The sequence below is a fragment of the Triturus cristatus genome, chromosome 8 (genome assembly GCF_964204655.1).
Source record: "Triturus cristatus chromosome 8, aTriCri1.1, whole genome shotgun sequence".
Taxonomy (NCBI): Eukaryota; Metazoa; Chordata; class Amphibia; order Caudata; family Salamandridae; genus Triturus; species Triturus cristatus.
Window position 1 is genome coordinate 875631582 of NC_140591.1, and position 26681 is coordinate 875658262.

Here is a 26681-nt window from a genome sequence, read left to right on the forward strand (position 1 = left end):
ACCTGCCCCAGTTCCAATGCAGGGAGAGGCATACTGTAAACAGTGCTGCAGGAGGGGCCTGCAGCTTCGTGGCGTTTTGAAGCACAGCCCTGTGAACGCAGTGACATAGTTGAGTAGTTTGCTCTTTAACACATAGTTTGCTGTATGTTGGTGTTTTACTGCCCCGAGCTCCATTGGCTCCGTTTTGTTGTCCGAAACCCACTGTATATTGTGAGTGTACTAACACACAAAATGTAAGAGCCGAGTGAGCAGTGTTTCCAGGTGCTAGCGAAGCGAGTGCTCATTTGAAAGAATAGTTTGTGTCACGGTGATACATTTACATGTTTCTGCCATAAAAGCTTGGTTATCTCTGCCCCAGCATCTAACAGCATGTATGTGGCCACCGCACGCAACCTTTCCCAGAATCCTTCTCACATACATAGGCTCATTAAAGTGTCCTTGTGTAACGTAACTAGAGCTCATGTAAAGCGCTTCAAAACCTTCAGCTCGAGTTTGCGCTATATAAATCTGTCTAAAAAAAAGTGAAATGACCTGTCCCTGTTCCAATACAGGGAGAGGCATTCTGTAAACAGCACTACAGGTAGGGCCTACAGCTTTGTGGCGCTTTGAAGCACAGCACTGTGAATGCAGTGCATCTAATGCTCCAAGCACAGCCCTGTGAATGCAGAGCACCTAATGCTCCAAGCACAGCCCTGTGACCGCAGCGCACATAATGCTCCAAGTTCTGTGCAGCGCGTGCACCAGGTAAAGTTTGTAAAGGTGGGGGTGGGGGGTGCGGTGTTGTTGCAAGGGCAGTTTCATAATCGGGGCAGAAGAGCCTAACTATAGTAGAGGGGAAAAGCGCAGGTGTACAGCGGATCAACGGCTGTGCGGCGTAAAACACATTGACAAAGCCAATACATTTGGCAAAGGTGAAACCTTCTGGCTTTGCCACTCTAACTATTTTGGAGCATATTTGCAGAACCTTTACAAGTTCTAATTGCTTTCAAATAAAGCCTTTGCATAGCCATACAGAAAAACAACATACAACTAACAAAACAATGTATTGGATTGAAAGAAAATTTTAAAACACATTAACCGCATCACACTACGCACATAATTAATATCATTACAATTGTTTTTTGGGGGGCGGGGGTAAACTTACTAATACCACCACATACACACCAGCAAAAAACACTACACACATATACCAACAACACACCATATCACAACTCACCACTACATTCCAAAGCATGCCACTGCCCTAACGTCACTACACTAAGCACAACTTGCACACAAACTTTACAGTATTAAACACAGCAGCTACATTAATCTACAACATACCTTAAACATTGCCAATATCTCTGGCTAAACACTTCTAAGGTCCCAAAGGCGAGACCTATTGGCTATGCCAATGCTTGCTTTATTATGGTAGTGAGTGGCACTTAGCGCAACTGTGTGATTAAAGTACTTTATTTCTCGCAAAGATAAGCACGGGGCTGGAAATTCACTTTATTGGGTCAGCTGATAGAAAGTTGAGTTATGAGCTGGATCACCTCCAGACTACCTCCCTGAGAAGCCTGTGACAGCTTGCCCTTGCTACCCTGAGAGTAAAGCACACAAAGGGTTGTGCTAGGCCCAGTTTGCAGAACCATAGGACAGGACTCAGGACATCAGAGGCAAACAACTGCGTACTATACTGTTGAAGCCCTGTAACACAGCTTGCCCCATGGCCTACTGAATGGGGTATGATTATATCAAACAAGAGGTCTAGTAGACACATTTCAGGCTGGCAGTATGGAGTGTCAAAGGATCTATAAAAGACCTATATTACATTTTTTAAGATCTATCCCTAAAGGTAGAAATAATGAAAATAGAAGACTGCATACATATATGTTCAGAGGCCAAATAAAGAAGCAAAGAGGCACTGCTTGGGCACATGTGGGGAGGTAGGTGCATAGTGTGTGAAGACAGATTGGCACATATTCAGATTGATTCTGTAGTTGGTGGGGGACTGCCTTTCAAGACGGCCAGTAGGGCAGGTAGGACCCAGCACAGTACGAGGCTTTACTCGGAATCAACGAAGCATGCTCTGCTTTTTCCAGAGTCTAGCTTTCATGAGTGACTGGGGCTGAAACAGAAATTAGTAGATAGTGAAGCAGCCAAGGTTTGCAGAAGATGTTGTATAACAATAGACATGCATTTTGTTTTGGTCTGAACTCTAAATTACATTTGACAACACCTCTTATGGGTCTCTATTAGGATTGTCCTTCAGTAAAGCTGTACTAGGGTAGGTATTTGAAAGGGGAATGTAGGCTAAATCCAGTAAAATATAACATTTACATAGTTAAGCATGAGCAATGATCATGTTATCATCATATATATATATATATATTTGGTACCACAAAAACCTTCTACATATATGTAGACACTTGAGTGAGTGTATTGCCTGTATGTTGAACTGTCTAATGTTACAAATATATCTTTTTTTGGTTCTAAAAAACACACAGACTGTTTTAAATGCAGCTAAAGACCCTCACAAGCCAGCAAGTCTGGGAAACGGGCACACACGTTTCATGCCTCACTGTCAACCCCTCTCTGCACTCCACATCTTTTACAAATCCTATACAATCACATGAATGCATTGCAAATCCAAAAATGCACATACTTTACTATTTCTTATTTCCCTCAGTCTGCCATAGCTTTTATAATGTTGGACACTGAAATAACCATGTTCAGCACAGACACAATGAGAAAATGAGGGAACTCCTTCTGCATATCAACTTCACCTTTGTTGCCCAGTGAGCGCTAAGTGGCTAAAAGAACAGTTCCAGCGACAGGCAGAAGGCCCAGATTTATGCATACAGTATTCACTTCATCCTTATGTTACATGTCTATACCTCCCCCCCTTTTCCTTCACCCACATCCTCCACCCTCTACCTACCAAAGAGTGCTATCCCTCCACCCACCAACCAAAGAATTGCCCTACTCTGAACTTAATAATGTGTGATCAAAAGCATGAGTGAATCCTGTCATGAAATCTGCTTTTCTCTATGTGGTTTTACTGTGAAATCAGTCATGAAGTTGTATCAATAAGCGGACACTTGAGTGAGTGTAATGTTTACATTATGACTAGTTTGAAGTTCCATAAATATGGTTTGCCTATTATATGTATGTATGTATGGACTAATAGTACATAGTGATAGTTTCCACTGTGCAGTTATAGTTGGATCAGAGTTTCCATAGGAAAGGCTTCTTTTATTTCTTTAATAATTTTGGCGCCATTTGACGGATCTGCATGAAACTTTACCAAAAGAACAGTTCATCTACTTTGGCTCCTTCATGGAAAGTTTCACATCAAAGCAGGGGCCAAGAAAAAGGGGAAGCCAATAGGGCAATTTCCCATGCTAATTCCCATAGACGAGTTTGCTCTCCAAAACAGAAAAAAACAGGTGACAGGAATTATATAAAACCAGGAAAACGTTAGAACATTACTCAGATAGTGTGATTTTTGTTACTTGGTGGAAATCTGTTCAGACATTTTCAAGAAATTAGTGTTTAAAAAGGTCCTCAGCGTGGGCATGAAGGGATCAACACTCATAAAAAGTTAGAGATATGTGGACCGTTGGTGTCCAAGTATGCTCTTATTGACCCATTCAAAATGGGTTGGCAGATCCTGATTTGATGGCCACAACATGGAGAATATGTTGTGGCAGTCATTACAGGACTTGGGGGCTCTTTCCTTGAATCCTAAAAAACAAATCAAAGGCCACATAAGGAGGCTGTGTGGGCACAGCCATACTCCAAGGGCCATGTGGAGGGGGGCCCCAATGGGACCCTCTCTTATGTTAAATTAAAAATGTATATATTTTATATTGCAGGTACTGTAGTACGTTTTCTACTGCTGTACCCAGTGAGGCCTCCCCCTGTGGTATCTTGGTACCAAACCTGGTGCTGCAGTACAGTCTCTCATCCAACCACAAACCAGGTCCACCCTGTTAGCTTCCGAGAGCAGATGAGATTGGGTGCATTGAGGGTCATATGGGCACATTCATGGAAGACTGCCATTTCAGGCTTTTTATGCTGACATAGGCACCGGCTCACAGCCTGCTGTTACCACCACCCTTCAAGATACCCCTTTATCAAATACCTTTCTATCTACACTTGCTCACTTATTTCTCATACACTTGGTAAAGTCACCCAAAGCTAGGGATAGCCCCTTCCTTGCACACACTTTACACGTGGTTTTTTTGTGCATCCACAGGGGCTCTGCCAGCATTCGTTTAGGCCCCAGCACAAGAAGCTGCAGCAGCTGCAATACAGCATATGAGTTGACTGCAGCCATCTGCTCTCTGCTTGAAACAAAGAGACAAGGGACTTTCCTTGCTTACCAGTGGTCTCTAGGCACTCATAGCAATGACAATTTGCAATTAGAGAGTTACAGGTCCGGGTCTAGCCTGAAATGCTTGACCTTTAAAAAAATATATAATGATATTGAACATGAAAAATATAAAATAGAAACAACGATTCAGCAGCGAGTGTCAAAATACCTACAGAACCTGGTGTTCCAGGGCAGTCTTCTATCAAAGTACTTACCAGTCCCGCCCTGAAGAAGGTGTTACACATGCTACATTTAGGATTTGATCCAAACAACCAAAAATTCATGGAAAAAAACAATGGATAAAGTGACGTTATAGTTAGGTGTTGAAATAACACCAGAACATACAATTAAAAACTGAAAAACCTCTGAAATTCACCTTACCAGTTATAGTTCAGTAAGCTAACTAAACTTGCACCCCGCCATGCACTGCTCAGACATTACATATTACATAACTCATGACATTAAATTACATCATTGATGACATCACTGATGACTTCTCACATTACATCATTGTTGACATCACTGATGACTTCTCACATTACAACGTTGATGACACCACTGATGACATCACCCACAAATTATTAGGTGTCTACAGGCTTTGAAGACTGAAAGTAATTGAACAAGCTACACCTAGGGTAAATGTTCTATCACCATTCAAATGATAATGGAAATAACATTTTGCAACATACAGGAGCAGCCGTATATGTATCAACTCACCCACATTTCATAGATGTTATCTCCTTTTCACTGGTATCCAGCCACCTAACAAACAAAATGGTTCCATAGACATCAGTGGGATCAGCAACTTATTAAGCCTTGAGTACCTTCCAAAAAGTGTTTGCTCTTTATTTACCATATGAAATCAACCTGTTAATCACCTCGTCGAACCCACAAGCCTAAGTCAAGAGCTTCACATCTATGCATTAGCTACTGATAAAGAGTGTACAACCATATCCTATGGATATACCCCCGGCATGCTCCTGAAATAAGTAGCATGGCAAACAGAACCACGCTACAACTATACTGTGAGTTAAACAATGGCACTGTATGACAAGTATCTAACAAGGACATGTGTCCAGACATCCACAGGTGGTTAATCCATTATAAGCAGAAGCTTTAACTTTTCGCACACATTCCTGGCAATATGCCTTGGAATTAAACCATAACCTATTTGAAATGTGCCTCTGCAACTCACACTAGCTGCACTCAGGCAGATTTTTTTTGAGTGGTGGTCTGACTTCTGTGTGTTTCCAGGCAACGGGAAATGTTGCGTTGGTGACTGAGGTGTTGAGTGGGGTGGTGAGTTCCTGGCCGATTGATTGAATGGATTTCATGATGGATGTTCTGTCCTGGGGAAAGAGCTGGTTCCAGTCTGTGGCTCGTGTCTGTTGCGGTGAAGGTGTATCAGTCTAGGAAGTGTGTAAGTGTAGGTTGGCATTTTAAATTTCTGGATATGGCTGTGAACTTGTCATGGAAAAAATCAACTAGGTTGTCGCATAGCTTTTGTGCAGGTGTGATGTTGTTTGCTTTGGCAGCCGGGTTGGAGAACGATGTTGAAAAGTTCCTCTCTGTTGTTGCCGCTGGTTTCGATGCATGCAGCTAGGGCTGTCTTCTTTGTTGCCCTCAGCAGGCGGTGGTCGTGGTTGAGGGAAGTCTTGAAGGTTACCCTGTCAGGCAAGAACTTGCAGATGGGCCATCTCCTCTCCAGGTGTTTACTGTCACGTTTTGCTTTTATGAGTTCTTGGGTGTACCAGCTGGTCATTCTGGAGTGTCTTCTTTGATTGTAGCTCTTGATGGGGATGATGCTGTTGGCACAGTTGGTGATCCTGGCATTAAAGTTCTTAATTCCCTGTTCTTGGTAGGTGGCTGGATTGGAGTTGTTGAGGGCGTCCATTCTGCTGCACTCTGAGATTTTTCTCCAGCTGTGGTGGGGGGCGCTGGCAATCTTGGGCGTGGAGGTGCAGAGGGTCGTGATGTTGAAGTGGAGGTTCGATCCATGTGAATTTGGGGACGCTGCTGTATTTGACATGGTTACTGGAGGTGAAGATGGGGTCCAGCGTGTGTCGTGCTGTGTGCAGGGGGTCGCGGATGATTTGGGTTAGTCCGAGGTCGCTCATATTGTCGGAGAGGTAAGCTGTGTTGTTGTCATTGTGGTTGTCAACATGGAAGTTGAGGTCACCTAGGAAGATGTAGTCCTTAGAGTCCATGGCAAGCAGTGCAATGAAGTAAGCAATCGTGTTGCAGAAGTTGGACTGTTGGCCCAGGGGTCAGTAAAAGAGGGTGCCTCTGATGGTTGTCTTGTCGTCCGCGAGGTGGAGGTGGTGTTGTCGGTGCACTGTATGCTTTCTTTGTAGATGATGGCAATTCCTCCTTCCGGCTTGTCGACGCGGTCTGTTGGCACTGTCCTGGTGAGTGATTTTGTATCCATCAGAAATTGCTGCAGTGATGTTCAGGCAGACGAAGAGTTGAGCCAGGTCTCGCGACGAAGACGATGTCAGATGCGATGGTGGCGATAAGGTCCCATAGCTCAGTGGAGCGCCTGCAGAAAGAGCAGTGTTGAGGAGTAGGCAGTGGAGTCTGTGGGTTGCTTCCGGTGTGATGTGGCGAGAGGCCAGCTTGTTGTTTAGCAGCATGATGGCGGTCGTGCTGGTGCAGGAGAGGGTGCATCTGGTGCAGGAGAACGGTCTTACCGCAGAGTGTGGTGCTGCATGGTAGTAGTGTAGGCTGTGGCATCCGGTGTTCAGGGCGCAGAGGATGGCGGCATCGTACCTTCAGGTGGGACGGGAGCCAGGGGTCCTGGTGCTGGGTGCAGTCCATTCGCGGACAGGGACAGATGGGCTTGCCTTTGGCATGCCTTTTGGCGCCCAGTGGCATGCGTCTGCAGCAGCCCCTATTAAGTAGGTCCTGGGAGGGGAGGCACATCTTGGAAGCTGGAGAATGATGCACGTGAGCCTGCAGCACGGCGCCCGTCTTACATCCTCTAATATCTGAGTCGTGGGTGCCCCCTTTTGACCACAGGGTCTACCCTGGACTCCGGCAATCCCGCAGAGAGACGGATTGGGGATTGGAACACTGACATACAGGCAGGAATCGGCGATCGCCAGGATTTCCTGTATGTGGCCTTCCTAATCATGATGGCAGCCACAACATGGTGAATCACCCTGAGGGTGGTTTGAGGCACACCAGTGCAATGGAGAGCCACAGGCCCACAAAGGAAAGAGCAGAAAGGTCGCGCCTGGCCTGCAGCACCAGACCCAAAAGGAGGTGGCTGAAATGGAGGGAGACAACGGCTGGAGGCGCTTGAGGCAGGAGTATGGAGCAGAGATCATGAAATAGGGGTTAATGGGCCCCGCTCCTCAGTACTGCGATAATAGAGCCTAATAGTTTTTGTTCACTTGTTCATAGCAATGGGAGACCCCTTCCCCATTGTTAATACTAGGCTTGACGGTGTGCTAGAACAAGTAAGAATCGTCACTCTTTTTTCCTTTTCGTAAATAATTCCAATTTTTTAATGCTCTATATTAAGGTATGTAAAGCTTGACTCGCTCGAGTGTTCTGAGTCAAGTGTAGGAAAAAACAGCCAGCACGTGTTTCGCCTCCTTACACAGGTCGTCTTGCGATGGGGCTTCCTCAGGGCGTAGTAATAAATATAAGTCAAATCGAATCCTAGGTGTTGCTGCAAAAGAAAAATGTTGTGCTTTCAGTCGCTGACATCAAATTCAAATCCATCGGCATACGGAGCAGAGGCGATCAGGAGGTCGGACACCCACCAGAGTGATGAAGAGGCACTTAATGAGCAGTGGATCGATCACGCCTGACCTTCCACTGCTAGAGGTGAGCAGATTAAGTTCTACGCAAGGTGCCTGGGACAATCAAGAGGATCGGAGTGACAGAGTGGCCAGTCCAGTCCTGATTGATGCACTGGCGAGGCCCAGGTGCCACAGATCCACTGCTACGTGAGACACGGTAGGCGGGGTCTGGGACAGAGGGAAGTGACTGGAGGCTGCAGCTCACCCGGAAGTGTGGAAGACTCAGGCCCAGCTCGGGGTCCGGAGGAATGGCATCACGTTCAGCGCTGAAGAAAGGGGAGGCCTACGGGCCTGCACACCACTGAAATTTTGGCCCTGAGATGGAAAGTGTTGCCTGGAAGCTAAAAAGGCCTGGTGGGGTTGCTGAGGCTGGTAAACCCCAACTTTATTGACTGACCCGAAGGCTTATTCTGACTGTTGCATCTGAGGTGGGCACAGTTACTGATGCAGCTGTGACGCTCGGATACCGCAAATCCTCTGCCCCGTGAGACTTGGTAAGCTGTGACTGGGGCTGAGGGGAGTGACTGGAAGTTGTGGCTAGCCCGGGCACATGGAATGATCAATGTCCAGTTCGAGGCCCGGGGAGCGGCATTGTGCTCAATGCTGAGGCAAGAGGGGCCTTGATGATGATACCTCCCTTTGTAGCGACTTGGGCCTACAGTGCATAGCAGCTCGGGACCTGAGACCAGCAGCGTGGGGTGGAAGTTATGATGGCCTGTAAGCTTGCAAGGACTGGTGAATAGCTGGTTAAAGTGAGCCCCGGTATCATTGACTGGCCCCAAGGAATATTCTGACTACTATAGGGGGCAGCCGCAGTTACTTTAGCACCCCATAATTCGCTTAGTGGCTAGATCCAGGAACACAGATTCAAGAAGGCAGAAGAAGAGCTTGGCTGCCCCCACACTACCGGCCCAAGGCTACCTGAAACCCAAGGGGCCAGAGCCCTATTCCTGCATGAGACTTCACAGAGTTCTTTCCATACCAGGGCCCCCCATGGGAGTGCAGTTACCAGAGGGTTAAACTCTTTGCACAAACAGGGCTAGATCGGCCTGCAGAAGTCAGTGGCTGTAAGCGCTGCATACCCAGGTGGTCCGACCTGCACGCCTCAGAAACCATGGGCAAGACCCGGACAAGAACAACAGGGGTACCCCTGAAGTGGATGACACCCCACACGAGCTAGCACTGGAGGGAGCAGGCCCCAAGATCCCAGAGGACCCTATCCAGTTTCAACTAAGCAAAATATTAGAAGCAATAGCTAATACCAAGGCTACACTGCATCAGGACATCAGCACAGTGTTGGTGGGGTTGGGGTTGCTGAGACAGGAACGTCATAAATTAGCAGAAAGAGTCAAGGTGGTGGAAACCTAGATCACAGAGGTCCAGCCCGCTCAGTAGACACTATCGCACCAAGTTAAGCAACTTTCTGACAGAGTCCACATGCTTGAGTACCCGGTTGAAAACGCAGAAGGTCGCAACAGGCGGAATAATATACGAGTGGTGAGGCTTCCTGAAGAGATGGAAAGCGGCAACATGATCGTGTATCTCGAACTATGGCTTAACATAGTGGTCGCATCGGAGGGTCTGTCAGCCTTCTACACCTTGGAATGAGACGATCGGTTTCCTGGAGTGCCTGCCGGTGTCAGGTTGTCCTCTGTCCAGTGGTGGCAAGACTCCTTCACTATAAAGATAGAGATATGATTCTCCAGAGGGCGCGCCCTGAGGGCCCGTTTGTTGTGGACAACAGCAAGGTTTGTATATTCCCGGATTACACAGTGGAGGTACAACAGCGGCGGCCCTCCTTCCTAGAAGTCAAACGAGCTTTCGGAATGGATGGTCTGCAGTACTCATTGAAATTCCCTGCTAGGCTTTAGATAATCCTAGAGGGAACCACGTATTTCTGTGAGGACCCCAAAGATGCCTGGGAATGGCTGGAAGTGTACAGGTCTGGGCAGCCACTTCTGAGAACTGAGTCTGCCCCCAGAACACAAAGGATGAGGAAGAGAGTTCAGCAATGACCCCGTGGGGGGATCCACAAGAACCCAAATCATTTTCAGACTAAACAGGAAAGGGCTGCTACCCTTCAAGCAGTGGCTGAGATTGTGAAATCACAAGAGACCACCTTTGGAGCCGGTACTCCTTATGTAAAGGCGAAGGACGGGTCTGGATTGGACTCCTCATGGGCTGATAGTTTAACCATGCTGAAAACACCACGAGAACCGCTGATGACCTCATCTGGTAGGAACCCCTACTGGACGAGGGGAAAATACTATATCCTTGCTCTGAGATGGGTGGTGCGCCTGTGCATTGTCACTAACCTGTACCAATGTGGACTAGGTGTTAATTTGCTGTCTCTGGACCGTCACCTAACCCCTCCCAGATAGTCTTGCCCTGGGACTAGTGGAGACTCTCCGATAATGAAGTTTTTGGGCCTACAGTTTGGGCAGCTGGCCGTTGCCAAGGCGCTCTTTGGATGGGGAGTTTTTGTTTGTAAGGACTTTTGATTGCTGTTTTCCACAATGTTTGCAGGGATGGCTGTACAATTTTCAATGGTGAGATTCTGGGCTGGGGTGGCACGGGGGTGTAACTTGTCTGATCCCATATGGCAGTTGCACCTAGTATGCTAAAATTCCTGTCCTGGAATATTAGCGGGATGGGGTCAGCTACAAAGCACCATAACATACAGAGATATTTACGCAGAAGGGAGATACAGGTAGCTATGATGCAGGAGACATATCTTACACAAAGTGAGCTGGAATGGCTGCACCATAGATGAAGGGGACAGTTATTCGCTACCTCCTACTCAGCCTATACAGGAAGCGTGCTGATCTGGATTAGAGCAGAGGTCCCATTTGAACCTTGACACACCACCATTGATAAAGAGGGACATTATGTGCTACTGGTGAGAAGGCTGCTGGGTTGCCATATTACCCTGGGTAGTGTGTATGTCCCCAATCAGGACCAGATACCATTCCTGCATTCCCTCTCTGCTTCACTGGCTTCATTAGTTACTGAAGATCTCCTCCTCTGGGTTGACTTTAATTGAGTGGCAGATGTCACCTTGGACGCTCCTTCCCTTGTCGCCTGAAGCTCCTGCACATCGAGTTGCTGAGGGTTTTAAGGAGTGGCTGAGTCATTGGGCTTTAACAGACATTTAGCGGATACAAATTATAGGTGTCAAGGATTTCTCCTTTTACTCCCCCATACACCAGTTACATACATTGCTAGATGCCTTTATGTGCACCAAGAAACTCAGTCATTCTATAACACACAGTGAATATTTGGGGCACACATTGTCTGAACTCAGACCCTTATTGATAGACTTTAAACCCATGAGGGAACGCCTATTGAGACCCTTGTGGAGGCTGAACCCATCAACCCTAGAAGAAATATATTTTCGGCAAACCTTGGGGGATGCCATAGACAACTTTTTTGATGTTAACACGGATTGTTGTGTTGCTATGTTCGCCCTCAGTGGCCAGGGTATGGCCAGACGTTGGTCCCTTGCTCACTGTGCCACTGGATTCAAGCTAGCCAGGCCGATGAGGGGTGATTCACGGAAAACGGTCCTAGGATGCTTGTTTGAGGTCCACAGAGGGCCTGGCTTGGCAGTTCAGGCTGGACTGTTCCCATGAGGAACAAGATCAAGACTGATTTGAACATGGCTGGTTCCAAACTGGGGTGGCATGGTGACCAAAGGAACGATGGATTAAACCCAGATCTGTGACTGGGGGTGAGTGTTTTAAAAGTATCAGCACTCCGTCTATCATCTTGTTGTGTTGCAACACAGAATCAGCATCCATGAGATAAGTAGAATGGGAGGCGTTTAAGGTGGTGGTGCAGGGGCAGTGTTTGGGGCAGTCAATAGGAATACAGTGTGAAGTGCATAAGGAACTTGGGGTACTCAATGCCAGGCTACATGGACTTGATAATGCCCAGGCAACGGAGGCATTAGACACAGAGGACCTTAGTGAAACACGTGAGATCTACAACGCTACACTGGAAAGGCTCCGATGCCATGACTATAGGGGTTACCTCTCCAAAGTGCAGAAAGAAGAGGGGCATCCAGGTAGGCTGTTGGTATGGCTTATTAGGCCGGAATCACAAGGGCTGCCAATTACACACATTAAATCAAGAACTGGGGACTCTATATATGCACCTGAACCCATTAATGCCCTATTTCGAGATTATTATAAAGGTTTATATGACTTGCCGCCATCTGTCCCACTGGGGGCCCACAAGTCCTTTCTGGCCAGATGCAGCTATGAGAATTCGATCAACAAGAGAGGGAGACAATGGGAAGCCCAGTGCCGGCTCAGGAGATACATTTGCCCATTAAGAGTATGGCCATGGGCAAGATCCCAGGCCCAGACAGTCTCCCTGCAGAGTTTTACTCCGTTTATGCCCCAAGACTGATCCCACGATGTGGAGTCTCTTTGACTAGGAAAACTGCCGGTGTCCACAGGGGATGCAGTTGTGATATCCCTTCCCAAATTAAATATCCAAGGTGCCCATACTACAGATCTTCCCCCCTCTCCATGCTTAATATGGACTTTAAGCTCCTTAGTAAAATATTGGCTCTCCGTCTACTCCTGTACATACCCACTCTTATACATGAGGACCAAAATGGGTTCATCCAGGCGAGGAATACATCATTTAATCTCCAGAGGCTATACTTTGTGTTATACCGCCCGGCAATGCAATCCTTTCTACGAGCAGCCCTATTGTCGGTAGACCCAGAGAAGGCTTTCAAAATGATTAGATGGGATTTTTTGTTCGCAGTCATGAGAAGGATGGGCCTGGGAGATGGTTGGATTAAGTGGGTTAAACTTTTATATGCGGCCCGCACTGCGTGAGTCAAAACTGGCAGAATAATGTCTTCGCAATATGAGATTTTTTATGGTACCCGGAAGGGATGCCCCCTATAGCCGCTCTTGTTTGTACTGGCTATGGAGCCTCTGGCGGAATTGTTTAGGTGGCGGGGGGGGGGGGGGGGTCTGGGACTGACTGTTGGGGGCTGGGAACACATCAGTTCCCTATATGCCAATGACCTTTTCATTTACCTGAAAGATGCCACTGTTGGCTCTTCCAAAGCACTTAGCCTTCTGCGTGACTTTGAGCAACTCTTGGGCTGGAGGGTCAATCAGTCTAAAACCTACTTGTTCCCTGTGCACCCAGGAACCTCTTATCCACAGGAGTTTCCTGTGGATCTTAATTGGGCCCAGACCACACTTCCCTATCTGGGGATGCAGATATTCCTAACCCTTGAGGACCTTCGAGATAATAACCTTGGGAAAGCACTCAGGCCTCTCCGATCCTGTGTCCCTTTTTGGCGCTCCATACAACAGCCTATTATGGGCAGAATATCTCTGTCTAAAATGGTTATGTTACCACGCCTGCTACATTTTTTCATTAACCTCCCAGTGATGATGCCTTTGTACTGGTTCCGTCAACTGGACACCCTATTATGGAAGTTAATGTCGGACAAGAGTTGACAGAGGATGTTATTAGAGACCCTACAACGCCCTGCGGCAGTGGCAGGTCTGGGTGCGCCAAACTTCCAGCTAAATTTCTTGGCCTCTCAGATCCAGTTAATCACTCAATGGCTGGATGGACTGAAACAGGAGGTACTGGGACTGGTGGGGTCCTCTGACCACATGGGAGTATTACTGGCTAAACTGCTAAACCCGGCAGTTGAGATCCCTAACCCGTCGTTATTGTTGACCACTGCATTGCAGTGATGGAAGCGTTTTGTGGTCAAGAAAGCCGGGACCCCCCTGTATGCACCGGAGCTGCCATTGGTGGGCCTTCTGCATGGAGACCATTTAAGGTTCTTCACGGCTGAACAAACTAACAGCCTGGACTGACGCAGGGTTGTTGCATTCGGCGACTACTATCACTAAGATCTTCTGGTCCCTTTTTCAGAAATAGTAGCCCATTCTGTGCTATCGACCTGCCAATTCATCATTTATGAGGCCTTAGTCCGTACCTTCAATGGGCTCTGGCGTATGAGCCGTGAAGTACGCAGGATATATGCAGTACTGCAACTCCTGCTCTCCTTGGGCACGGTGAGAAATTTAGTGAAGAAGTTTTATGGCTTGCTGTCGGAGATGTCTCGTAGACCCCTATTGAAGTTGCACCAGAAATGGGGAGCGATCTTAGATTGGGAACTCCCAGACTCAGACTGGTACAAGATCCTGGCTTACCCAAAGAAAGTTTAGGGGAACACAAGACTAAAATACACACAATTTAACTGCCTGCATATGACTTACATGACCCTCATAAGCTTCAGGTAGTTTATGGTGGTGAGCTGCACCGCTACCCATGCTGCAACCACATGGATGCAGACTTCATACGCATGACTTGGGAATGCACTGTGCTGCGTCCCTTCGGGGACACGGTCGTGGCTGCCCTAGAAACCACGCTTGGGTGCCCCCTTGACGCCTCTGTAGAGGTTTGTCTGCTGAGATTTATTACACAAACTCCTAAACGGAAACTGGGAACTAGGTTTATTGACTTGGCGTCGATGTTAGCCAAAAGAAGGATAGCTATAGCCTGGAGATCTGGCAGTGGGCCTACGGTGGGGACCTGTATGAAGGGCGTAACCCAGTGGGTTGGAGCAGAGGGAAACACCCTGCTTAGGGAGGAGTCTCGGGGACTACGGCAATGCCTATTTAGCGGAATTGTGGATGTAGGTCCTTGAAACTTAGAAACATCCAGAGAGAGAACTGATTGGGAACCTAGATGACCAGGAGGATGTACTGGTGGCGGAGGGGACCCCGACACATATATAGTGACCGACAGCCAGGGGTACCAGGACCGGAAGCTGTGTATACGAGTCAAATAGCATTAAAAAAAATCCAATAGAGTCCTAAAAAAATGACAGTGAGCATTGCGATCTGCTCATTCTCTGGACCGCATGCACCCTCATTAGTATTCGGGGGCCGCAATCATACACAAGAAATAGTAACTGGCCACAAGGACCTCCCCCCTGCCCAACATTGACTACCCCCAGACTCCCACGTACTTGCACACCCTGCACTAATTTTCAAAGTTTACACGGTTGGGAATGTCATTATAGGCTTCCCCTCAAATATTCTTATTAAGTGGGGCTAACACCTCTTAATGATACGTATACACAGGGGTCAGATGATGGAACACGTTCGTGCACACCTTAGATATCTTTTCCAACATACAGAGTTTGATTGATTGATAAGGTAATATCTTATATGATTGATACCTTTAATACTGGTGCGACTGATGTATGATACTTACTGCATGATGCTATGCACTTGTTACATCTGAGCCCGGAGATCGGGTGACTTATGTGTTACTGCAGATGTGTTTATCAAACCGTTACAAATGATAAACTGTCAATAAAAATATGTTTAAAAAATAAATAAAAGTAGGCCCTGGGAGGAGGGAGGAGTGTTGGGTGGTGGTAGGCTGGGCTAGTGGGAGACAGGGAAGCAAGTTGGGAGTGGCAGTAGGGGAGCGTGGAAAAAAGAGCAGGAAAAGGGCGAGATTGCAAGGCAACTATTGAGGTAGGAGGTAACAGGAAAAAGGCAGAAGAGGTCAAGATACAGAGGCAGTAAAAGTGGAAAAAGCGGACAGAGAGCGAGGCAAAAGTGGCAATAGGATACAGAGGCAGTAAAAGTGGAAAATAAAGCAGAAAAGTGGAAATAGGATACAGAGTCAGTAAAAGTGGAAAAGCCAAAAAGAGAGGGAGGCAAAAGTGTCAATAGGGTACATGGGCAGAAAAATGGAGAAGCGCAATAGTGAGAGAGAAAAAGAGGCAATACAATACAGAGGCGGTAAAAGGGGAACAAAGCAGTGGCGATAGAGGCAAAGGAAGAGCGGCTGGCAGAGGCAATGGGCAACTGAGGTTGGTGGCTGTTCGGGAGCCCGACAGCAACCAGGGAGATCTGAGCCTGAAACTTGCTCAATGCGGTCACGCAAGGCTTCCATTAAGTAAGTCCTGGGAGGTGGGAGCTGTGCTAGGTGGCGGTGGGCAGGGCTAGTGGGGGATGGGCAAGCATGGCGGGAGTGGCAGCAGGTGAACGCAAGGGTGGGAAAAAAGAGGGCAAACGTGTTGGAAGTGGGTGAGATCACAAGGCAACTATTGAGGAAGAGGCAGAAGAGGCTAAGATACAGAGATAGTAAAAGTGGAAAAAGCAGACCAAGGGCCAGATGTACGACCGTAGAAATAGCGCCTCGCAAATTGCGAGTTTTTTGCTACTCACAATTTGCGAAGCGCTATTTCCAATGAACAACATTGTTTTTCACACTGTTAGTGATTCCCAATGGGGTTGCAAATTGAGAGTCTCATAAATAATAATGAGCCTCTCGCAATTTGTGACCCCATTGGGAATGGCAGGCCCTCCCAGGTATGGGGGCCTGCTGGGCACAGCAGACCACCATGTCTGAAACTGCTTTTAAATAAAGCTCTTTTTTTTTAATGCAGCCTGTTTTCCGTAAAGGAAAACAGGATGCATTAAATGAAAAAAAAAATGAAAACGTTTTTGTTTCATTTTTTAAGGGCAGGCAGTGGTCCCTGGAACCACTGCCTGCCCTTAAAAAATATTTTCCCCCGCATTTGCAAAGGGAAAGTGGTCCCCGGGGTACCCCTTCCCTTTTGTGAGTGCATTACCACCCTCTTGAAGAGGGTGGTAAATTGTGAGTGTTTTGCGCCAGCAATTGCGGACGCAAAACATTCTTACATAGGGTTGCGCTCGCTATTAGGAAGGGAACGCCCCTTCCTAATAGCGAGTCGCAAAACCCTATTTTGCGAGTCGCAAAAAATTGCGAGTCGCAAAATAGGGTTTTTACATTCCCCATGCTATTTTTGCATGCGCAAACAGGTTCGCAAACCCGTTTGCGCATGCAGAAATTGTTGTGCATCTGGCCTAAAGAGTGAAGCAAAAGTGGCAATAGGATACAGAGGCAGTAATTTCAGTGCACGTCAATCTCTCTATGATTCGCATGACTCAGTCATAATCATCAGTGATTTTAACACCACCTACAAACTTTGGAAAGCTCAGACTCTTACTTTTGCTTTCGAGGAGAACAAGCAATAGGGGATTCCAGCTCTTAACATTGAACCTGTAAAGCGCTGGACAAGTGCTGCTTATCAGCTATTATCTTTCACCTTATCACATAGGCCGAGGGCCTGTGATGGTCTTTCAATATCTGACCCAAATGCCGCCCATACTTTCAACCGGCTGGAGCTCACGAGCAGAAGTAATTCTTTTCAAATTTCTCTTTCGCTCTGGGGGCATATGGTTGATTTGAAAATACTAAGCAGATCTGACAGTAACCACAACGCTGTGCACTGTACTTTAAAGGATCTCTTCAATAAATTGGATAGCATTGTAGTATCATCAAGTTCCAACCTGGTCCCCTCTTAAGACAGGAGAAGAGTCAAGTGGAATAAGGCACTACAGTCTCTGAGATGGAAAAGGCAACACTTGCTACGACTAGGGATCAGTTTTGGAGTGGGATCATTACTAAAATTAAGGATTTCTTGTTTACCAGCTCCGGGGAATGCTTTACATCCTCCTTCAAAGACCGCCTGGATAACAACGCACACGACAGCAAAGAGCTCTTCCGCATCGTGAAAGAACTCTCCAATCCCGACGCCAGCGCCGACATCCCGCCCTCACAAGAACTGTGCGACTCACTGGCCATTTTCTTCCACCGCAAGATCGCTGACATCCACGACAGCTTCAACTCCACGACCGCACCAACGATGCACGACTCCTCCCGCCCCGCGATCACCAACAGCGCCAACCGCCTGACCTCCTGGGCCAACACCAACGATGACGAGACACGCAAGATCATGAACTCCATCCACTCAGGATCTCCGTCAGACCCATGCCCACACCACGTATTCAACAAAGCAGACGCGGCCATCGCACCCCAACTACGGAAGGTCATCAACATCTCCTTCAAAAAAGCGACATTTCCGGAAAGCTGGAAGCACGCTGAAATCAACGCCCTCCTCAAAAAGGCCAAGGCGGACCCCGCGGACCTCAAGAACTTCCGACCCATCTCCCTGCTCCCGTTCCCGGCAAAGGTCATCGAGAAAATCGTCAACATTCAACTGACCCGCCACCTCGAAGACAACAAAATCCTGGACCCATCCCAATCCGGATTCAGACGTAACCACAGCACCGAGACAGCCCTCATCGCCGCCACAGACGACATCAGACGCCAACTGGACATCGGCGAAACATCAGCCCTCATCCTCCTGGACCTGTCAGCCGCATTCGACACGGTCTGCCACCGCACCCTACAGACACGCCTCCAAGAAGCCAGAATCCAAGAGAAGGCCCTTGACTGGACCACGTCCTTCCTCTCTGGCAGAACACAGAGCATCCGCCTCCCACCTTTCTGGTCAGAAGCCACCGACATCATCTGCGGCGTCCCCCAGGGCTCATCACTCAGCCCGACGCTGTTCAACATCTACATGGCCCCCCTCGCACAAGTGGCCCGCCACCACAACCTCAACATCATCTCCTACGCCGACAACACCCAGCTCATCCTCTCCCTCACCAAGGACCCTCACACCGCCAAAACCAACATTCACGAGGGCATGAAGGCCATCGCCGACTGGATGAGTCCCCTTGAACCCTGAGGTCCCCTGGCGGCCAACTAGCCCACCAGGTACCTCCAGTATGCGCCAGGGAGCTGCGTTGCAGAGAGGTGTTCAGAGGCCACGCCCCTTTTTACAACACTCTGCAACGCAGCTCCGTGGCGCTTACTGGAGGTACCTGGTGGGCTAGTTGGCCCCTAGGGGACCTCTGGATTGAAAAGGAATGAATTCCCCAACTTAAAACGCGCCACAGGGCGTGTTTGCACAGTATCAGCTCAGGCCCCGCCCCCTACCTTCACCACTGTGCAAATGCGCCCGTTGCGCGTTTTAAGTTGGGGGATTAAGTCCCCTTGAATCCTGAGGTCCCCTGCCGGCCAACTAGGCCACCAGGTACCTCCAGTAGGCGTCACGGAGCTGCGTTGCAGAGAGGTGTAAAAAGGGGCGTGGCCTCATTACACCTCTCTGCAACGCAGCCCCCGGCGCACACTGGAGGTTCCTGGTGGGCTAGTTGGCCCCCAGGGACCCCCAGTATTCAAGGGGAATTAGTTCCCCTCTGCAAACGCGCCAGGGGGTGCGTTTGCAGAGTGGTGTAAGGAGGGGGCGTGGCCTCCGGCCCGATCCCGGTCTTCTTTTTCTTCTTCTTTGTTTTAGAAGGGGGGCTGGGTAGCCCCCCTTCTTTTTCTATTTTTTTGGTCCTGGGGACCCCATCTCCCAGGGCCTGCCCCCAATTTATTTTTATACAAAAAAAAAAAAAAAAGAAATTCGGGAAGGGGGCCGCGTGGCCCCCCTCCCGAGACCTTAATTTGCCCCGGGGACCCCATCCTCCGGGGCATGGCTCTTTTAAAAAAAAGTTTTAATTTTTATGGAGGGGGGCTGTGTAGCCCCCCCTCCTCTGGCCACTTATAGCCACTTATAGCCCAATCCCCCACAGTCCCAGCCGGCTCCCCGCGTCCTGCGGGAGCAGGCATTGCTTTTCCACATGGGGAGCAGCTAACATGCTGCTCCCCATGTGGAAAAGCAATCGGCTTTGCTTCATTGAAGCGAGAGCAGGTTTCCCTGCTCTCGCTTCAATGAAGCAAAGCAGTTTGCAATGACAGGGCAGGAGCCATTGCAAACAGCAGTGTCCCGGGGGTGGGCACCCCGGGATACTGCAGTAGCGGGCCCTGGGGGGTGGCAGTCCCCAGGGCCTATTCAAGGCTCCAGGAGGGGGGCTCCGAGCCCCCCCAACCATTTTCAAGAAGCCCCGGGGGTGGCGGTCCCCGGGGCTGCGGGGGGGCCGTGAGTCCCCCCGCCGATACTATCTTCGAGCCCTGGGGTTGGCGGTCCCGGGGGCAGTGTAGGGGGGATTAAGACCCCCCCCACATTTCTTTTTTTAATTCTGCCCCCGGGATTTGGCCCCCCCGGGGCCAATTACCAAAGAAGCGCAGGAGCCCCACGCTTCTTTTTTTTTATTTTCGGCCAAAATTCGCGCTGGGTGCGCGAATCTCGCCGATTTAAAAAACAAAATAAAAAAAATAATGCTTTTTTGGCCCTGGGGGTCCTTGTGGGACCCCCTGAGCAGGCCGAGGGTGTCAGGGTGTTTCTACCCTGCCCCCTTTTTGCGTTTTTCGCGTTTGTTTTTTAGGTTTCTTGTGCGAGGCACAAGATGGCCGCCAACACTTCCTGATTCAGAGTGTTGGCAGCCAATTACAATACAGCTTGTGCTCGGGAGGGTGCGCGGATCCTCCGAGGGTATGGATATATCTATACTTTTAACTCTAATTTTCTCAGGAACTACTGAACGGATTTACACCATTTAAGCAAAAGGCACAAGTCTGAACTGAGGACTACCTGTTTGCCAAATTTGGTGTAATTCCATTCAGCAGTTCGGGCTGTAGCTGCGTCAACAGGTCCTATGGGAAAATGGATGGGGAAAATGCGTTTTGGGACCCCCTTTTTTCTCAGCCCCCGCTTGACGAATCACCGTGAAATTTTCAGGATAGGAGCGGACCGGAGCTGGCCAAACGTTTGGAAAATTTCGCGAAGATTCGTCAATTGGCGCCAACGTTATTCCAAATAGAATGTTGCGGATTTCCTATGGAAAATAGGTCCTAACTATATCTACCTACTTGTGACCGCCAATAGGTAATATATTATCTACTGGCGGTCGCCAGTAGATAGTTATAGTTAGGATCGTGTTTCCAAAGGAAATCCGCAACATTCTATTTGGAATAACTTTTGCGTCGATTGATGAATCCTCGCGAAATTTTCAAAATAGGTGGGGCGCTCCGCTCCTTCCCTGAAAGTCTCGGGGGGATTCGTCAAGCGGGGCTGAGAAAAAGGGGGGGTCCCAAAACGCGTTTTCCCCATGCATTTTTCCATAGGGACCTTTAGTCCAAGCTACAGCCCGAACGGCTGAACAGAATTACTTGAAATTTGGCAGAGAGGTAGTCCTCAGGTCAGGGATGTGCCTTTTGAAGGTCTGGTGTAAATCTGTTCAGTAGTTCCTGAGAAAATCAAAAGTAAAATCATATATATATCTGGGCGGAGCCTAACCACACATCTCATCGTGAGATCTGATTGGCTGTCAGCACCTCATCCAAGAAGTGTTGGCAGCCATCTTGGGACCAATATACATGATAGCACCTCATTAAAAAGCCTTGCAGTTAATAGAAGGTTTTAAGACTTTAGTTACATTATAAATCATTTGTTGATGGTACCATACTCATTTTAGGAATTGTGGTGTGTTCTAAGGTGATTTTACCATGTGAAAAAGCCTTCTGCTGTGATATCATGAATCATGTTTGAGAGAAAACTATTTTCTCATGCTTTTCCCACAGAGGTTTGGAAGGTGATCTATAAGCTAAACTGAGAGCATATTTTCTGTAAATTCACATTATCTTTCTCAGTCATGGGAGAATGAAGTCTGACATGCTCAGTAAAACATGTACATCCAACAAGGGCAGAGACTGTCAGTTGATTCCTTTGTGTTCTACTGCAGCTTCCCAGAGTGTTCTAAAGAACAACTAGAGCGCTAACAGTCCTACTTATGACAAAAGTATGGCACACCTGAAGCCATCTTGGTTGGAATAAAGTGGTAACTCTTAAAACATTTAATTTAAAAAGGAACAAAATGAGGGGGTTCATTTTGCCATAGAAAGTATGATTAGTGCTGCAGAAAGAAAAATTAGGGCACATTTTGAGTGACTTCTCAAATCCTCTTCTATTTCATAAAAAAATTCTGACATGCAGACTGAAACATGCACTTTCAATACCAGCAGCAGACTTCCCTGGTGAGCAGTAGCTTTACTACAGTGATCTAATAAGCAACTAGAGTTCTAACATTCTGAATTTATGGCAAATGTGTGACACATCTGAATGCCTTCTTGATGGAATAAAAGTAAAAAACTGAAAGTTTTTCCTACTGAGGAGACTGTAGTAAATGAGGAAATTAGGAAACATCATAACAAATAAGTCTCCCAAAATGGCCACCAGAGACAAAAGAGCCCAAATGTAGCCCAAATATCACCGAGATGTAGCCCAAGTATAGCCCAATGACAGAATGTCCCAGAGTGTTCTAACGAACAACTAGAGCGCTAACAGTCTTACTTATGACAAAAGTATGGCACACCTGAAGCCATCTTGATTGGAATAAAGTGGTAACACTTAAAACATTTAATTTACAATGGAACAAAATGAGGGGGTTCATTTCCCCATAGAAATTATGAATAGTTCTGCAGAAAGAAAAATTAGGGCACATTTTGACTTCTCAAATTCTCTTCTATTTCATAAAAATATTCTGACATGCAGACTGAAACATACAATTTTAATACCAGCAGCAGACTTCCGTGGTGAGCAGTAGCTTTACTACAGTGATCTAATGAGCAACTGGAGTGCTAACATTCAGAATTTATGGCAAATGTGTGACACATCTGAATGCCTTCTTGATGGAATCAAAGTAAAAAACTGAAGGTTTTTCCTACTGAGGAGACTGTAGTAAATGAGGAAATTAGTAAACTTCATAACAAATAAATCTCCCAATATGGCCACCAGAGACAAAAGAGCCCAAATGTAGCCCAAATATCACCAAGATGTAGCCCAAGTATAGCCCAATGACAGAATGTCCCAGAGTGTGCTAACGAACAACTAGAGCGCTAACAGTCTTACTTATGACAAAAGTATGGCACACCTGAAGCCATCTTGATTGGAATAAAGTGGTAACACTTAAAACATTTAATTTACAAAGGAACAAATTGAGGGGGTTCATTTTGCCATAGCAAGTATGATTAGTGCTGCAGAAAGAAAAATGAGGGCACATTTTGACTTCTCAAATTCTCTTCTATTTCATAAAAAAATTCTGACATGCAGACTGAAACATGCACTTTGAATACCAGCAGCAGACTTCCCTGGTGAGCAGTAGCTTTACTACAGTGATCTAATGAGCAACTAGAGTGCTAACATTCTGAATTTACGGCAAATGTGTGACACATCTGAATGCCTTCTTGATGGAACCAAACTAAAAAACTGAAAGTATTTCCTACTGAGGAGACTGCAGTAAATGAGGAAATTAGTAAACTTCATAACAAATAAATCTCCCAAGATGGCCACCAGAGACAAAAGAGCCCAAATATCACCCAGATGTAGCCCAAGTATAGCCCAATGACAGAATGTCCCAGAGTGTTCTAACGAACAACTAGAGCGCTAACAGTCTTACTTATGACAAAAGTATGGCACACCTGAAGCCATCTTGATTGGAATAAAGTGGTAACACTTAAAACATTTAATTTACAATGGAACACAATGAGGGGGTTCATTTTCCCATAGAAATTATGAATAGTTCTGCAAAAAGAAAAATTAGGGCACATTTTGACTTCTGAAATTCTCTTCTATTTCATAAAAATATTCTGGCATGCAAACTGAAACATACACTTTTAATACCAGCAGCAGACTTCCGTGGTGAGCAGTAGCTTTACTACAGTGATCTAATGAGCAACTGGAGTGCCAACATTCAGAATTTATGGCAAATGTGTGACATATCTGAATACCTTCTTGATGGAATCAAAGTAAAAAACTGAAAGCATTTCCTACTGAGGAGACTGCAGTAAATGAGGAAATTAGGAAACTTCATAACAAACAAATCTCCCAAAATGGCCACCAGAGACAAAAGAGCCCAAATGCAGCACACATATCACCCAGATGTAGCCCACATGTAGCCCAATGACAGAAGTGTGCAAAACACTTATTTTCTGTGCATTTGCAGTTTTATATAGTGCAGACTTGTCAGGTATTCGAGTGCTTTACATGAGCATTGGTTACATCACACAAGATCAAATTCATTTTGGTTGTAGACATGGGGAGATTAAGTGATTTGACCAGAATCACAGAATGTTGAGCTGAAGCAGAAACTCCAACCTGGTTCCTCAGTTGCAAAGTCTGCAGCTCTGGAAGTAACACCACATCCTCTCCCCTAGGTGCAACATTTAATCAAGTGGTCAACTGGATAAAAAAACATAAAGATTACAAATAATTTAAAAGTTCTTTGTCGCTATTTGAAAACTCAGAATATATGTCCTCATTTTAGTTTTTTAGAGCACTAACCATAATTTTGATGCAAATAAGACCCTCTCATATATGTAATTTCTAAAGGAAATGCTCTAGGTATTACAGTTTTGATTACATCAAGATGACGTCAGGCGTTCCACACTTTTGTAATAAATATAGAATGTTAGCAATCTACTTGTTCATTGGGATACTGTTGAGAGGCAGAGGCCAGGGGCACGGACTCTGAAAATTGAAGGCAGGTAGGAGAGTGCAGAGGCAACAATTTAACCACACTGGGCAGGCAGGAAGGACAGTGGCAGCACAACAGACTATGGAGGGCAGTGGAAAGGGAGGCAGGGGCAACAAACCAACAATACAGGACTGGCAAGAGAGGCTGTGGCAATATAATAGACCATTGTGGGCAGAAGGAAGAGGCAGTGGTAGTACAACCTTACATGCCAACAGACCCGTTTCAGCCAGGAAACGTCCAATGTTTTTAAGCTCAAATGGGCTTTACTTGATCTGTCTCCTGTCTACAATCTCCTCTTTTTTAATGTAACTCAAAGGGGAAAATCAATACCCCAGTTTTTTTTCAAAATCTCCCTCTTACCAAGTTCAAAATGTTTGCAAGTATGGTACATTGGATCATGGTAGGCAGGAGGAATTGGGGTAGGGACATGGACTCGGAATAACAGAGGACAGGAGGGACATGGAGAGGTGCACTAAACTGACCCTACAGGGCAGGCATTAGGGAGTGCAGCACAACAATCCATGGAAAGCAATAGGGAAGGGACAGGACCATGCACATGGACAACAGAGAACAGAGGGGAAAGAGGCAATGGTAGCTAGCTGACCATAATGGACAGACAGGAGAGAAAGCTGCAGCATAACAGACCATAAAGGGCAGGAGGGACGGATCAGGAGCATTACAATGGAACAGGCAAGCCAGGAGGGAGGGGATAGGGGTCTGCACATGGAAACAGAGGGATGGGGGCAAGGGGGCAGGGCAGGAGCAGCAAGATGACCATGGAGGTCAGGCAGGATGGGCACTTGAAACAAGACACACCATGGAGAGCAACAATGAGGCTCATACACACAGACCATGGAGGGGAGGTGGGAGGGGGTCAGGGGCAGCTAGCTGACCACACAGGGAAGGTGGGAGGGGCCATGGCAGCACAGAAGACCATGCATGGCAAGCAGGAGGGTTAGTGGCAGCACAATGGCTATGATGGGCAAGAAGGAGGGTGCAGGGGCATGCACAAAGGACCATGGAGGATAGAAGGGAGGGTCAGGACCTGGGCACAGACAAGAGAGTTCAGGGGAAGGGGCCTCACAACAGACCGCACCGGGCAGGCAGGAGGAGCAGTTGCAGCACAACAGACCAGGGAGGGCAGAAGGGTGTGGCAGTAAAATGGACCATGGAGGACAGGAGGAAGGGGATAGGGGCATGGCATGTGGACAGGCAGGGTGGAGGTGGCAGGGACAGGTTACAGTCATCTGACAATGCTAGGCAGGTGGGAGGGAAGTGGCAGCTCAACAGAACACTCAGAGTAGATAGGAGTGGCAGGTCCATGGAACATGGTGGGCAAAAAGGATGGAGCAGGGGCATGCACAAAGACATCGGAGGGCAGGGGTAAGGAGAATAGGGGCAGCAAGCTAAGCACAGAGGCTAAGCAGGAGTTCAATGATGGGCCATAGAATTGGGCAATGGAGGGCAGGAGGAGTGGACTGGTACATCATGCTAAATGGAGGGCAGTGGCAGCACATCAGACCATGCATGGCAGGAGGGAGGAGTCTAGTCCATGGATTCAGACAACAGAGGATAGGGAGGAAATGGATGGGGCAGCAAGCTAACTGTTCAGAGAAGGTGGGTATTAGGAACTTTATTGTTTTTAAAATGTGTGTCTGTGTAAACTACTTAAAATTTGAACAAGTATGCAGCATAATCTCACTTTTATTCAGGAAGAAGAGGACGTTTGTGACTGTGACTCCGGGCTCACTTGGCAGAAACACCCCTGACCCTCCACCCCATCGCAAAATGTAATGTCCGTGAAAAGGGTAGGTGGACGCAGTGTTATATAGAACATAGTCCTGAGAGCACGATTGAAAATAAAAACTAGATATAGTATATGGTATAAACTATGCACCAAAAAGTGTGATATAAGATGAACCGGGGCATGAAATATAATATGCAATACATTGTGCGCAATGACAGATTCATTGGAGAGCGCGGTATAGCACAGGCACTAGCTCGTGCTATGCGATATGCGCCTTGGAGTGTAATATGCACAGGGCAGTGCTGTGTAACCTAACTAGTCTCTAAGTTTGTAATATAAAATATGTGCTGGGGAGTGTAACGTTGCATATGCACTGTGACAAAGATATGGATCCCAGATTGTAA

General features: G+C 47.2%; 1 protein-coding gene across 5 annotated transcripts in view; it reads right to left on the minus strand.

Moving 5' to 3' along the window:
* Nucleotides 1-26681, minus strand: part of ADGRG7 (adhesion G protein-coupled receptor G7) — a 1782456-nt gene that overhangs the window by 81458 nt on the left and 1674317 nt on the right. The window contains exon 16 of one of the 5 annotated variants that reach the window (XM_085622408.1): nucleotides 5078-5122. The exons of the other annotated variants lie outside the window; for them this stretch is intronic. Within the exon in view, the coding sequence (XP_085478534.1) occupies nucleotides 5105-5122 (18 nt within the window). The 3' untranslated portion in view covers nucleotides 5078-5104. The remainder of the gene's footprint in view (nucleotides 1-5077; nucleotides 5123-26681) is intronic. 5 annotated transcript variants of the gene reach the window in all.